This window comes from Pinus tabuliformis, chromosome 4_2, assembly GCF_031772625.1.
Source record: "Pinus tabuliformis cultivar Carrire ecotype Pingquan chromosome 4_2, CPIR1, whole genome shotgun sequence".
NCBI classification, from domain to species: Eukaryota; Viridiplantae; Streptophyta; class Pinopsida; order Pinales; family Pinaceae; genus Pinus; species Pinus tabuliformis.
Genome location: NC_142304.1, coordinates 171,934,372 through 171,949,554, shown reverse-complemented (window position 1 = coordinate 171,949,554; position 15,183 = coordinate 171,934,372). Strand labels below are relative to the sequence as shown.

General features: G+C 36.9%; 1 protein-coding gene across 1 annotated transcript in view; it reads right to left on the bottom strand.

The window, feature by feature from the left end:
• Positions 1–14,053, bottom strand: part of LOC149168731 (DUF21 domain-containing protein At4g14240-like) — a 337,091-nt gene extending 323,038 nt beyond the window's left edge. Inside the window, exon 1 of the mRNA XM_089428391.1 lies at positions 13,356–14,053. Within this exon, the coding sequence (XP_089284517.1) occupies positions 13,356–13,647 (292 nt within the window). The 5' untranslated portion in view covers positions 13,648–14,053. The remainder of the gene's footprint in view (positions 1–13,355) is intronic.
• Between the last annotated feature and the right edge of the window lie 1,130 nt (positions 14,054–15,183).

Genomic DNA, 15,183 nt, shown 5'->3' with positions numbered 1-15,183 from the left:
CACCAATCTGCTTCATTAATCCAAAAGGTAAGTGCTTGAGGTAGGTCTGTTGAAGATGACATTATAAACCTTGTCCTCTAGGGTAGCCACTAAAACAAGGTTCTTCTTCAGGCCTGGAACATAAAGGACATCTTGAGATGGAGAGAGCTACCAGACTCCCTCTCAAAACTGACAATACCAACTCCCTTAGTCATGCATTTGCCATCATCTCCTAGCTCAATGTGAAACTGCATGTCCTTCTCCTTTAGTTAGCTAACATACTCCTTGTTCCCTATCATATGGAAGGATCCTCCAGAATCAATGTACCATACGTTGCTGCCTATTGAGCTTTCCATGCAAGCTATCAATGAGAAATCTTTCTCGAACAAAGAAGAAAACCCATCTACCTTAGTTGATGCAGCTACATGATCCTTACTAGACCCCTTCTTCTGATTAGGACTAGTGGCATAGTGCTTGAACTCGTGGCAATGGAAGCACTTGATCTTACTCAAATTTTTATTCTTCTTCTCGCCCTTCTGACTGGACTTGGCCTGTGCTTGGCCCTTCTTGCCCTTGGCATTGTTGCCTTTGCCTAACAGGGCAAAGTTCTCCTCGTCCTTTGTCTTTGCTAATTTCCTAGCTCTCGTCCCTCTCCGGATCTCTTCTTGGACGTAGTCACTCCATAGCCTTTCCCAGCTGGGAATATTCTCTCTACCATTAACCGCATCATTGGAAATTCTCCCAAGACTTATTAAGTTCCAAAAGCGCAAGTCTCACAAGGTCACTGTCTGTTACAGTCTCGCCCACTCCAACTAGCTCATCCTGAACCTAGGTGAACTTGGAAAGATACGTAATGATGGGACCTCCTTTGCTCATCTGGATATTTCTTAGCTTGTTTTTCAGAGCAAGCTTCTTGGCATCACCAGAACCGTAATACAAATCTAAGATGGCTTTCCACATCTCATATCTTGTCTTCTTCCCATGGAGATGAGGGATAATATGGTGCTTGAACCCCTCAAGAATGATCCTCTTGGCCTTGGTGTCATTTTTGTTATGTTAGATCAATTGTTGCGCATCTTGAGGTGGGACTATTTGATTCTTCACAAATTCTACCACCCCATTATCTTCCAACACCACTGACATCCACTCCTTCCATGAGCAGTAGTTAGAGGCTCTCTCTTAATAGTGATCTACCCTTAGTCCTTGGAACGACATAAAGTGATCTTCAAAACTCTAGCGCAAGCCTTGTTTGGTCTAAAATGCGGATGCAAATCAGACTTCAAATAATGTCAACCCAAGAAGGTAAACTTAGAAGTACCACCTATAGGTCTAGAAAGATTTCTAATTTGTATGAGATCTATTGGTTCTCTTACAAGAACACATTCATCAAGATCTTTTCCAATAACTAAACAAACTATCTTCCAATAACTAAACAAACTAGAGAGATTCCTAATTTGTCGGAGATCTTAAGGTTCCCTTACAAGAACACATGAATTTTAAGATCTCTTCCAACAACTAAACAAACTAGAGAGATTCCTAATTTGTCAGAGGTCTTAAGGTTCCCTTACAAGAACACATGAATTTTAAGATCTCTTCCAACAACTAAACAAACCTAGATCTAATAATTATCTGAGATCTTAAGGTTCCCTTACAAGAACACATGAATTTTAAGATCTCTTCCAATATTAGAATATCTAACAAGAACTTAAAAGCTGAAATGAAATAAAAACATAAATTAAATTATACCTAAAATAAGCATGCAAGTGAGGCCATGGGGGCCCTCCATAACTCCACAAGCACACCACTTCAAAGGAGACTCAAATGTAGAAGTAACAAAATCAAAGTATGATTCTTTATTTCAAAATCTCCATCATGATGTACAAACCAACTCTAAGATTACAAATGGAAATCTAAATTACAAATGGAGGAGATTGTACTCCTATTTATACAATGGGATGAGATAACAAACTCATAATGATGATCCACTAATCTCTCTTTAGTTCCATACATCTCTCAACCATCTAGACACATAACCCCCTTTTGTCCTTGATCTTCTCCATGAGATCATGATCTTCTCCATGAGGCTTATCTTATCAAATTCGAATTTGATCATTCAAGGCCACATAAAGGTGTCTTGGAAGTTTCCTTTGTACCTACACATGTCACAAAAACAATCCACTTCCATATATGAAGTAAAATATATTATTTTCTAATATTTAATCAAGAATTCTCTTAAAAATGCTTGAGTATAAATAATATTTGGAAGATATAAATGAGACCCATTAATGATGAACAATAAGGAAAATGAAGTGACATGGTAGCGAATAATGAGTGATATAATGGAAGCATAGGTGAAAAATGTATGGTAATGAGTGATATTTGTATGACATTTTGAAGCCAACAAGCCTCCTGTTTAAACTGCACTCTTCACTTACTGAACAATTTGGTGTCGGTCTTTTTGTTGATCTTTTGCTCTGATACCATGTTAATTTCCCTTCAAATTTTGCAACTACTTAGATGAATTACTGAAAACAAGGCAACTGAAAACTGAAACCAAATTTACTTTCACCAAGATACAGAGTTTCTTAACAATTTATAAGAAGCGAAAAATAATCGAGAGATAAAAACACATTCACACAAATTGACACGCTTGTTTACCCAAGAAACCCAAATGGGAAAACTTGCTTTCTTTGTTGTGGTATTTTATTGATTGATCTTTAACAATTCGATCTATTACAAAGCAATTTGTCTCTCTGACAACACAATTGTTCTCCTGTTGAATAGCCTTGACTTGCCCTTGAATCCCTGATCCCTACTCCTATTTCCTTGTGCACTAGCAGCCCTTTTTCCTTGCGCAAATCCTCGGTTCATAGCATTGGAAACAAGGGTCTCGGGTTCATACTCAGTTTGGCTGCCTGATACAAAGGTAAGGCGGGCAGTATGATTTATAAAGCTAAAGAACCAGCCAGTAAACCTTCAGACTTTTTTCTTTCGCAGCTCCCTCAACTATACAGCACTCTCTTGCATCTCCCTCACAGCAGCGCTCACTACACCGCAACCAGCACTGCTCGTTGGTCTCTTTGTCCAAACTTGCATAGGAACATTTTAGAAGTTGCATTGTTCCCTCTGTCTGGAACGGTTTTAAGCTTTCGCGACTCTTCTTCTTCAGGAAGGTTGTCCGTTGATGATATTATTATACTGATCTCCTCCCATCTCACGCATAGAGTAACAGGTTTTTCTTTTCCAACCTCTCAAGGGCAGAGCATTATTCTTTTCCAACCTTCTCACGGACAGAGTGGACTTGGTTTATATTGCTCGGTGCTTATCGTAGAGCCTCACAGTGACCTCGTTGCAGTAAAACTAGCACTAAGACTCTCCCCGCAAGCTCCATACACAAAGGCTAACAGTTCAGAGCCTTTGTGACCGTTTGAAAGGGAGTTCTGGCATTTTCTTCACTCTGCTTCTTTCTGGAATTTTCTCTTGGACCGGTAAGTTCAAATACTCTTCTTTTTATTCAATTTATTTCATGTTCTGCACACACGTTTGTGAATCATTTTAGGTTCTGTTTATGCTCGCACAAGATTTAAAGTCCCAGCTTCAAAACACTGTACATTGAAGATAAATTTCAGTATCAGTGCCCCTTATTCCAATAAACCTTCACTTAAATTTTCATTCCAAAATGGAAAACAATGGCAACAATGAAAACAATGGTAAGGAAATCTCAGACTTTGTGGAAACAAATCACTTAGGCCAAGTCAAAATTGCTTCAACAATCAACCCAAGGAAGTGGATTTGGGTAAGTGCAATACAATATCAGGGCATTTTAAAGCGTAGAGTTGCTTGCTTTAAATGGGAACAAAGAAGAAGAAAACAACCCCATAAAAAGAAAGCAAATAAGAGCAACAAAAATAAAGAAGAGTCAACCATTTACAGTCCCGCATCTACACCGCTTACTTGGTCGTCAGATATCTATGTCCAGGAACTGATGAAGGCCAAAGCAAGGCTGGAAAGTTTGGAAGCCAAAGAACAGCAAAGGGATCACAAAATTTCAGAGATTACACTTGAAAATTGATTTTTAATGGAAGGGAATAGGATTCTAAAAGAGTAAGTAACAATTCTACAAGAGGCATTAGAGACGGGGAAACAAGAATGGGAAAACATAAAGACAACATGGCAAACCATGAAAGAACTAACGGCAGCAAACAAGGAAGTGATAATCTCTAAAGCGGCTTTGGTGGATACACAAATATCTCAGCAAGTAGTCATTTCCGGAAAAGGGGCAAAAGAGATCAAGAGGGCAAACATTCCAAAAGAAATCAAAACCAAAGTTGAGGACACTAATGGTTACATAAGGATGGAGGAAAAAGAAGATGTAAGTGCTTGTAGAGCACAGGAAAGAGAACATAGAGACAGAAAAGATAGGGAAACAAACTTTATTATAAGGGGAATAAGAGACTATGGAAAGAAGGAAAACACTCTCAATTTGACAACAAACTTTTTGAAAGAGAAATTACATTGGAGAGGGCAAATTTGTCAAGCAAGAAGGGTGGGAAAAATATGTGAAGAGAGGCCTCGACCCATAAAAGTCATCATAGCAAGTGTGCAAAACAAACACTATCTCTTAAGCAAAAATAAACTCTTGAAAGGCTCACACTTCTTCTTAGAAGAAGATCTAACTAGCAAACAACAAGAGGAGAGAAGAGAAGAAGTGGAGAAAATTAGAGCACCAAGAAACGAAGGAAAAAGAGCATGGTTGTATACAATGGTAAAGCAGTCATTGCAAGGTTTGGGCCTCATGACAAAGCAGGGCAGCAATTTGGCAGTAAAGAAAAAACAGTTAATTCTATAATAGAGAGGAAATCAACAAGATCAACATGGATAAAAAGGGGTGAACACTCAAAGTTGAGTCTTGTGTGCCAAGCCGCGTAGCAATCAAATCCTACCCAGGTCTACCTAAGTCTAGTTTGTTGGAACTGTAGAGGTTACCCTTGGAGGAGGGGACTTGGGATAGGGCCTATTGCAAAAGGTAGAGACATAATTTGTCTCACAGAAACTCATGAACATAATGGTTGTAAAACTCCTATGTTTGATGGTTATTTGAAATTAGCAGTTTGGAACGAGGCAACAAAAAATGTCAAAGGGTATGGAGGAACACTGGTTTTAGTGAAAGAAAAAGAAGGTCGTCACATAGAGTTTGTGAAAGAAGATTCAAATAAACAATATTTATGGTTCAAAATAACAGAGAATGAGAACCACATAAGAATTGCAGCATGCTATTTTGCACCTCAAGTCTCAAAAACTTACAAAAATAAGGGGTTAGATAGCAAAGACCCATATGCAGCTTTAAAGCAAGATATTGTTGTATATTCTCAGCAGGGAGAAGTTATTTTAGTGGGATATTTCAATGCTAGAACAACAAATCAACAAGCGAGTATGTTTTGTTGCAAAGAGGATCACAATCCTATCTGGCTCATTGAAGAGGAGAATCCCCAATGGTTGAGATGTTCAGAAGATGACAAAGTTAGCAATCATTTTGGAGAGGAGTTGCTCACGATGTGTGGTGCTTTCAACTTAATTATTTGCAATGGTCTAGATAAATGGAAAAGGTCTGGGAAGTTCACTTGCAACACATACAATGGGGCAAGTGTTGTTGACTACGTTATTTGTTCACAAAGCTTGATAGAAAGGATAGATGAAGTTAAGATTGGAGAGCATATGTGGGACTTAAAATCAAACCATAATCCAATTTATATAAAGCTATCTTGGTTAGAAGAAAGACAACATAGAAGGAAAACCCAATGTTCTCGGCAATCGATATCAAGGGGCAAAATTCTTCTAACACAAGAAAATTGCACTATCTTCAAAACAATGTTGGAGAGATCAATTCAGAAGGGGAAGAGGGGTTCCCAAAGTCTCAATAGTCATGAGTTAACAAATATAATTCAGAGTGCACTTGAGAAGTGCAAAAGAGCAAAAAATAGGAAACTTGAATCAAATTGTTTTCCTGTAAATGCTTGGTTTGATGAGGAATGCGAAATGACAAGGAAAACCTTGAAAAAGGTAGGGGAGGAGGAGAAGAATGTAAAGTTATATAAGCAGATTTTAAAAAGGAAAAAAGATGAGTTCATGCAAACAAGGCGAGAAGAGTTAATATATCTAGGCAAGAATAACCCAAAGCTTTTTTGGCAGGAACTTCAACAAAGGAAGAAGCAAATTGAAAATAATATTATAGTCAATCAATGGTTTGATTATGCAAGACAACTTTATGAGAAAAAATCAAAGGAGGAGCCTCCTCCCAGGATCAACACAACTACAAAGCTTTTCACATTACAGGAAGTAGAGACAGGAATTAAGAAGTTGAAAATAGGAAAGGCAAAGGACTTGGTTGAACTTCAAGTAGAATATCTAAAGTGGGGAATAAACATTCTTGCACCACAAATCATGGAAATATTAAAAAACGTCATTCGACAAGGATTCCTAAGAGATTGGACAACTAGTTTAGCAATACCCCTTTTTAAAAGTGGAGATATTAATAATCCTTCCAACTATAGAACCATTATGATCAATCCTTTGTTTGCAAAACTCTTCAGTGGCATGGTAGAAAATAGAATCAGTAAGTGGGCGGAAGTCAAAGAAAAGAGGGCAAAAGGGCAAGCAAGTTTTAGGCCGAAGCATTCTACAATAGATCATGGTATCACGTTGAGACACATTATTGAAAAGGTTTGGGAGGGCAAAGAAGAAGTATTTTGCTGCTTTGTTGACTTCAAAAAGGCATTTGACATGGTCCCTAGAGATAAGTTGTGGAGTAGAATGGAAGAACTTGAAATTCCTTTGCATTATAGAGTTGTTGTCCATAGGCTCTATGAAGAGGTGAAAGTCAAAATTAGAACTTCAGCAGGCATTTCAGAAAGCTTTAGAAGTGACATCGGAGTCAAGAAAAGCTGCCTTTTATCCCCTACTCTTTTTTGTTTATATATTGATAAATTGGAAGAGTGGCTAAATCTGCAAGGTGGGGATGGTGTTCGGTTGGGGGAGTTTGTGATAAAGCTTCTTTTATATGTTGATGACCTTGTATTGATTTCTAAATCAACCAAAGGATTGTAGATGCACCTATATGCCCTTGAGCATTTTTGTAAAAAAAGTGGGGATGCAAGTCAATATCACAAGACCAAAATAATGATTTTCTCAAATAAAAAGAAGCAGAGCCAGCATACGTTCTTCTTTGAAGGCAACATTCTTGAAGAAGTAAATGAATACAAGTACCTCGGGATTGATTTCAACAACAAGCTTAATTGGGAGCATTGCAAAAAGAAGAGAATTTTAGGAGGGTGGAAGGCATTATATGCTCTTCAAAACAGAGATGTAGAGAGGCAGAGTTATGGGATTGGAAAAAAATTAAAGTGATTTTTGGGCTCCTAGTTTGTCTAGTGATATTATATGGGTGTGAAGTGTGGGCTAGCAACATCCCTGTCTCAAAATGGAAGCAAGTTGAGAAAATCCAAAAACGCTTGATCATGAGCAAGTTTAAAATAAAAAGTTCAATTTCTTATGAGGTAATGTTGAGTGAAACATGAGCAACTTCCATCAAAGCAATTGCTATGGTGCATCTCATAAGGTATCTACAAAGAATTGAGCAAATGGGAGAAGGTAGATGACCTAAAGTTATCTTCAATGAAGGAATGAGTGAAAGAAAGAAATCATGGATGAGACAAAACAACAAATGGATGCAAAACTGGAATATTTACCTCAATGCATGTCCCACAAATAGCAAGGATTTAAAGAGTTTTGTTATGGAGAAGTTTCGTAAGCGTATATGGGGAAAAGAGTTGGGTAGAAAGAAGAAGTACTATGTTCAAGAATTCAACCCCACTTGTGATCTCCAACAAAAAGAGTACATTGGAGCTAGCATTCCATGGAGAGCAAAGATTCTTATTGCTCAATTAAGAACTAACTCGCATCAACTACGGTGCGAAATGTAGAAATTTCTCATTTCCCACCCCGGTTTTCAGTTTCTCCTTATTTCTCCCATATAGTTAAATGCTCTTTCCCATAACCATACATTTAACAAGCTGGAAAAAATAAATTTGCTGAAAACACAAATTCTGGAAATTTTACAGAATGCTGGAAATTACAGAAATAAAAATCAGCAGTAATAAACAGCCATTAAAACACATTTAAACACTGAGATTTTTGGTCAATGTGACCCTGGAAAAACCCCCTACAACTCTTGGGGAAAACCAGTTTGAGAGCTCTTCTTTATTTCTGGAAAATGCCTTTTTACAGTAAGAGAAATATTCAGCAAAAATCAACAAGCAAACTTTTACAACTTATCTCAGCCTTGCTGAAACTCAGCCTTGCTGAAACTCTGCCCTGCTGAAACTCCGTTGTACAGACTTGCTAAAACTCCGCCCTGCTGAAACTCCGCTACTGAAACTCCTCCGCTGCTGAAACTCCGCTGCTGATACTCCGCTACTGAAACTCCGCTGCTAATACTCCGCTGCTAAAACTCCGCTGCTGATACTCCGCTACTAATACTCCGCAGCTCACTGTCCAGAAATCTCCCTTGCTGTCTTGCTCTCCTTCTCTCAATCTGTTCATGAAAGAATTAATGACATTTTCCTCCTTTAATCTAACCCCAAGTGACTTTTGGGTGATCCCTAAATCCAATCGCTGAAATAGATTGAGATCTAAGGCTGAGATTAAATGCTCATTTAAATCTCACTTTTTATTTTTTAATTCACCCCACTTTAATAAAAACCCACTTAGTCATTTATTTCCAAAGTCACTTTTCCTTTCTAATTTTTCATTGACTTTATAAAAGTCACTTTAAAATTAGACTTAGTAACTTTATCACTTAAAGTCACTTTTAAATTAGATTTAACTTTATAAAATTATAAAGTCGCTTTAGGAGAAAAATTAAATTCTTTTGGACACTTTTCCCTAGGCCAAAGATCAAAGCCTAAGAGAACCACCTGTCCTCCGGTACCAAATTTCAACACGAAACAGGTCGATGGAAAAGACCTAAAGAAGCTTGGGAAGAACAGGTGTGTACTTTTTGCACCTCTGGGGCAGTGGAATCGGAAAAACATTTCATTTTGGAATGTGATGCTTTCAAAGACATCAAAGACAGTTACAGCAGTATGTTAACATCAGTTCCTTGGCATTGTCTTTTCAGTGAGGGGACTGTTAGAAGGTTGGGTCAACTCATCATTAATTTGAATAATAAGAGGATTGAATTGTAAAAGGCAAAAAGCAGGGAAGCTAGTGGTCCCATAGACTATATCTAGTCTTATGGACGTTAAAATTTCATTTCATTTCTCTTGTTGATGGAAGTTTTGAATAACAATTTCCAAGTTTTGAATGAATTCAAGAAGGGACACTTGGACTAACCGCCTGTGTCCACTCCTATTTGTATCTCTTCTGCTTGTGTTGTGTTATCTTGCATTTGTTGTGTAATCCCTCTTGAGTTGGCATTTTGACTTGTTAGGTGCTTGTTATGTCAACTATTTGGAAAAGCGTAACTCATCCTTTTGGAATCAATCCTTTGGGTTTTACTATCTACTCCCTATTTGGGAATTGTGAATGATTTTGGGACATGGATTATAGGGAAACTCAAAATAGACAAAGTATTGCACGAGCATGAGAATTTCATTAATAATAACAAGACATCTATATTCTCAATGACAACTATTGTACATGAGAATGAGAATGAAAATCAATGTGTATCACAAAATGCAATGGTCATGGACACCCTAGTGCAACAAAACAATGCAAATCCAAGTCCTCAATGTTGAATCATGAATGCTCAATGTTAAGGAGTGTGGTATGTAACCTCAATAAAGGTTCCTACTTAACTGCTTCAAACTATAGAATGTTAATCAATTTTGTTTCTCGTGATCTCAAGAAAGAGGAAATATTTCATCAAATGATTGAAGACATGGACATTGAGTCCCTCAATGAGCACATTTTTAATATTAGGTGTCTTTTTTAGAGTCTATACTAGTAGAAACTTTTTGCAATCATTTGTGAAGGATGATTTCGATCTTTTTGTACCTAACACATACTACTTGATAGTTATGCTATTTTTTGTTAGGAGAGAATATTCATTTTGTATTATTGCATTGTCTAGCTTGAATACAACCTATTTCTAATACAAAAATTACTTATTCATGTTTAAAAAAGAATAACAATAATACACAACATTACTTATAGTCATGGCCAATGTGTTAATTTTATATAACAATGGTATGTTCTATGCTTTAGAGCAATTTACTTCAATTTTCTTATTAGCCCAATATCAATTTCCAGATTAGCAATCACATAAACATTGACAGTAAAAGCAAATAGAACATAAACAATACACAGAAGACAAGCCAAGAAGACACAATATTTGGCAGATGCCACGAAAAAACCCCAATGTGGGGAAAACCCTTTGATCAAATCTTCTTATTATTCTTCAAAAGTTCAGCAAAGAGAGAGAGAGTACAATATACAAAATTTACTTGCCCAAACACTGTCAAAACAATCCAATCAACAGGATGCCCTAACTAGAGAGTCAACGTTGGTCAAATCAGCAGAAATTTTCCTTCAATTCAACTCAATCAAACCCAGTCAACTCGGCCTATAGGGATAGTCCAAATCAGCCCAAAACAATCCTGAAAAATCTAGTCAAACTTGGTCAATGCACAATCAACTTTTGCGGCCAACGGCTCTGAAGTCAACGCTGGTCAAACAGCTGCTAACACCTCGATTTTTGTGCCAAGAGCTGCAGCCTAAGAAAAACGAATTTCCTGGTTGAAAAACGCAATCAAAAGATGAAGTTTGACCCTTAGTCAACACTGGTCAACATCCCTATAATAGCCCAAAAACAAATATGAAATTTCAGCCTGCAATTTTAGTCAACCCAAGTCAACACATAGAGAAGAAGAGTTGCTCCTGTTTGCTATACGAGCCAAAGAGGGGAGGAGAGAGAAAGATGAGTGAGGATGAGTGACCAAATGAAGAAAATGACTCCTCTATATATACACAACGTTGAGGATGAAGAGACACATCTGTTGGGCTTCATGAGCCTACATTAGACTTCTGGCCGACCTTGACAATTTGTCCATAGAAGAAATAAATTCATAATTCCATCTCTACTTGTCAGAATGAGATGATATTTAGATCAATCCTGCACCTCTCGGAAAGAGGAATCCAATAAAAATATCATCTCCATCATATGAGTTGTCCAAGGTGGACTTTGGCCCTAGTTTCCAATTTTAACACAATGGCTCTTCACGGCTCCCAATTAGAATCAACAAGTATCTTTTTGGATATTAATGAACACAACAAAAAAAGACTCCAATTAACTCAACAAAATAGAGTATCCAACGCCTAGTTACATTGTTGTGGCCGTGAGGTTTCCCTCAACAATTGACCTCACAGTGATCTATTCAAGAAGCAACCTATTGTGTTTAGATTGAATGGTAAATACAAGTGAATTTAAACATCCTTAATTCTAACTATAGGAATAGTCCACATATCACACAAGGCAAAAGCCAAGAAATTAGATAGAACACATAGAGTAATATAATAATCCAACAAAAAAAGCATAGCATTTGAGAGTTGTACTATAGCAAACAATTTGCCCAACCAAAATGCACAATCCAAATCAGCAATGAATCAATGGCAATGTCTTCTTGTGATAGAGAGGGCCACGCAATGCGTAAATCTAAGAGTTCTAAGAATTTTTTGAAAGAGGTAAAAGCTAAAGAAGGTTGTTGTGGAGTGATTTCTATCTGGATACCATTGAAGATATTGTTGTGTATAGGGTCGCTTCTTTACTTCTCCTCAACACCTCACTCCCCCCAAGACTTCAGCAAATACGCTCTCCAATGTAGTGTATCTCACTCTTCTTAAGAAAGATTTCCAAAGCCTTTTCAACCTTACGCAATCATTTTTTGGGTGGACACTAATCAAAATGGAATAGACTTCCTTGGAAGGATACAATTTTATAGTATTTTAAAGCTAGTATCTATAGTAGATGTATAATGTTTACAATAACAAACTGCCAAATAAGCCCAAAAAAATATAGATATGGTACAAGGATGTTTCTTCCAACACTTATTTTCCGAATGGGTCATTTAGCATCATAATCTCCTAGATGATAATTAGTTTGGAGGCAACATTCTTCCAACAAATTATCGAGCCACTTTTGTATTGAGTTGGATCATTAGATGCCTCCTCACTTTTATATCCTCTCTCTTGTACTCATTCCTCTTTACAACACTTCTCTATCAAATGGATAGATCAAAGATCATATTCTCCCAAATGTCGAGCAATTCAATGGTGGCATTTCTTCCAAAGTTGAATAATTCTAGGCTAATGATTAATTATTTTGCAAAAAAGACACCATCTATCTTCTGAACTTAGGCTTTTGTGATCCATAACTAGATTGGAAAAAATCTTTCAGTGATAATCACACTGGAGAAAATATCGTCGACACGTTTCGAACCAACTAGTGTGGTTCATCTTCAGGACAAGGTGAGGAACTAGATCATGGCATGAAATAAATAGATGTAGAGATCAGTTTACTAGCTGTTAGAATATAACAGCTAGTTTTGACTAAAAGAATCTTATTTATAGTAAACATATTTAAAATAAAGAAACAGTTGATAAATAGCTAATGAATAAATGTAAAATTATTATTATTAATAAATTGTTTTAGTCAAAGGAAAAACCTAAACTAAAATAATGATAAAGACAAATTGAATTAACCAAACAATAAAAAGCAATAAATAAAATGAATAAGTGATAAAAACCAAATTTAAAAATACATAACATAAATTAAAATTATTTTAAAACCATCTATCTTATTCTTTTTGTGCATGAGTTCACTTCTCTTTATGGATATTTATGTTCAAGGATTATATTGGATTAGGGCTGGGTGAAGTGTTCATCATAACTCCAGAATCTCTTCTCTTCGTCATCCCAAGAGACTTAACATTGCGTGTCATTGGGCAAAAATCACAAGTGATCAGAAATTTATGCTCGCATCATGTTTTTGAATTTTTCCAAAATAACCCTGACAAATGTTTTGCTCTTTCTAATCCTTATCGATTTTTTTGTCAAGTAATTCCCATTTCTTCCCAAGCTTTTCCACCATTTTTTCCCATTTTATCAAGTAAGTCGGATGTTTACCCCGCCGAGTTATTCCCGAATCCAACCTTTGCAACATTGCCACAGATTATATATACTGCTTTGAATTAAAAAGGAATCTCCATCAAAGTTGCCGTGAGATGTTCCAAATTCTAGCTCCGAAGGCCAATTCAGCATGAGGAGCTAAATATAATTGAGACACGAATTAAATAACAGTTTTGGAATTAGATGAGACCTACCTGCCTGTTTTTTCTCGGTTGGTGTACCGCTCCTCTGAAGGACCTCGAGATCGACAAGGCCAAGGGACATCAAGCCGAGGGTGAGACCCGACATAATCCCCGCAAACAATACCAGCATAGTAGAAACACCTGCGTCGATCCACCACCAAAAGCCTCCAAAACTCACATCTTCCGCATCCAGCATCGCCCATAGAAATTGCCCTCCACTTCCACCTCCGCCTCCATCCCCCGCCCACGATGACAGAGACATTCTCCCCACCGCCAATAAGCTGCTGCTAATCATGCTCACCATTTCTTTCCCCACTTTCCCGCCTCTCAGATTCTAACCACGAGTGAAAAGACCCCGCAAGACTCCACTGCGATCACACTGTTACTCGTCATCGAACATGCCCGCAACTTAGATATAGCAACTTCAGCTTAACCTGAACCCATGGCGCCACGAAATATGGATCTCAGAGTGTCGAATTTCGCACATCAATTAATCTTGTGTTGATGTTCTTCTCTGCCTCTTCAGTTGATGTTAGATGGCGATGGGGATTGTTGCCTCCATGCCTCTCTTTGAAATTCATAAACCTCGCTCAGTTCTACTGTATACAATCTGTGTGGAAACCTTTCGTAATCATACCATAAATTGCAATGATTCTTTTGCCCTGTGGGACTTTTGCTCGCAGTAGTGTTTGTTTCCGGTAGGGTAGTGTTTGTTTCTATATCAATGAAAGCTATATCGTAATTTCTTTCTTTATTGGGCTATGTGCAAACAGAAAACACGTGACTGTTCATTCTCTATCGGATACGTACAAAGCGGGGCCGTTGAAACATTGATATTGCCACGTGTTGTAATTTCATGATTAAATAGTATAACCCAATTAAGTTACATATTAAATGGGTGTATGAGATTTATGTTTTGGGTTTTATAAATATCTTAATTATTACAATATATATATATATGGAAATTTTTAAAATATTTTGGTTATATTATTTTATATGGTTTTGATTATTTTATCTTTGTAATTAAAAAGATATAAGTTTTCAGGGAGCTCGATTCATAAAAATTAAGTATTATATATTAATTGATTTAAGATTTAAATTTTTTTTATTTACTTGGGTTTATGGGTTATATGTAATTATTTAAAAATGGTAGTGGTAGTGGTAGGACCTTGTATCATACGATTAAGCATTTTTTATATTAAATAAAGTTTTTTGGTAGAAATTATATGAGAGAATTTTTTGGCCGACACGTTTCGAACAAGCAACTGTGGTTCATTTTTTATATGTTTGTGATCTTGTATTGATTATTAAATTGGCCTATGCATTTCAGATGCAACTATATGCTCTTGAGCATTTTTGTAAAGCAGTGGGGATGCAAGTCAATACCAGTAAGATCAAAATAATGATTTTCTCTAATAAAAGGAAGCAAAGCCAGCATATGTTCTTCTTTGAAGGCAACATTCTTGAAGAAGTAAATGAATACAAGTACCTCGGATCGATTTCAACAACAACCTTAATTGGGAGGACTGCAAAAAGAAGAGAATTTTAGGAGGGTGGAAAACATTATATGCACTTCAAAATAGATGTAGAGAAGCAGAGTAATGGGATTGGAAAATGTTTCAAGTTCTTTTGGACTCCTAGTTTGTCCATTTATATTGTATGGGTGTGAATTGTGGGCTAGCAGCGTCCTTGTTTCAAAATGGGAACAAATTGAGAAAATCCAAAAATGCTTGATCATGAACAAGTTCAAAATAAAAAGTTTGGTTCCTTATGAGATAATGTTGAGTGAAACAGGAGCAGCTCCCATCGAAGCAATTTCTATGGTGTGTCTTATAAGGTA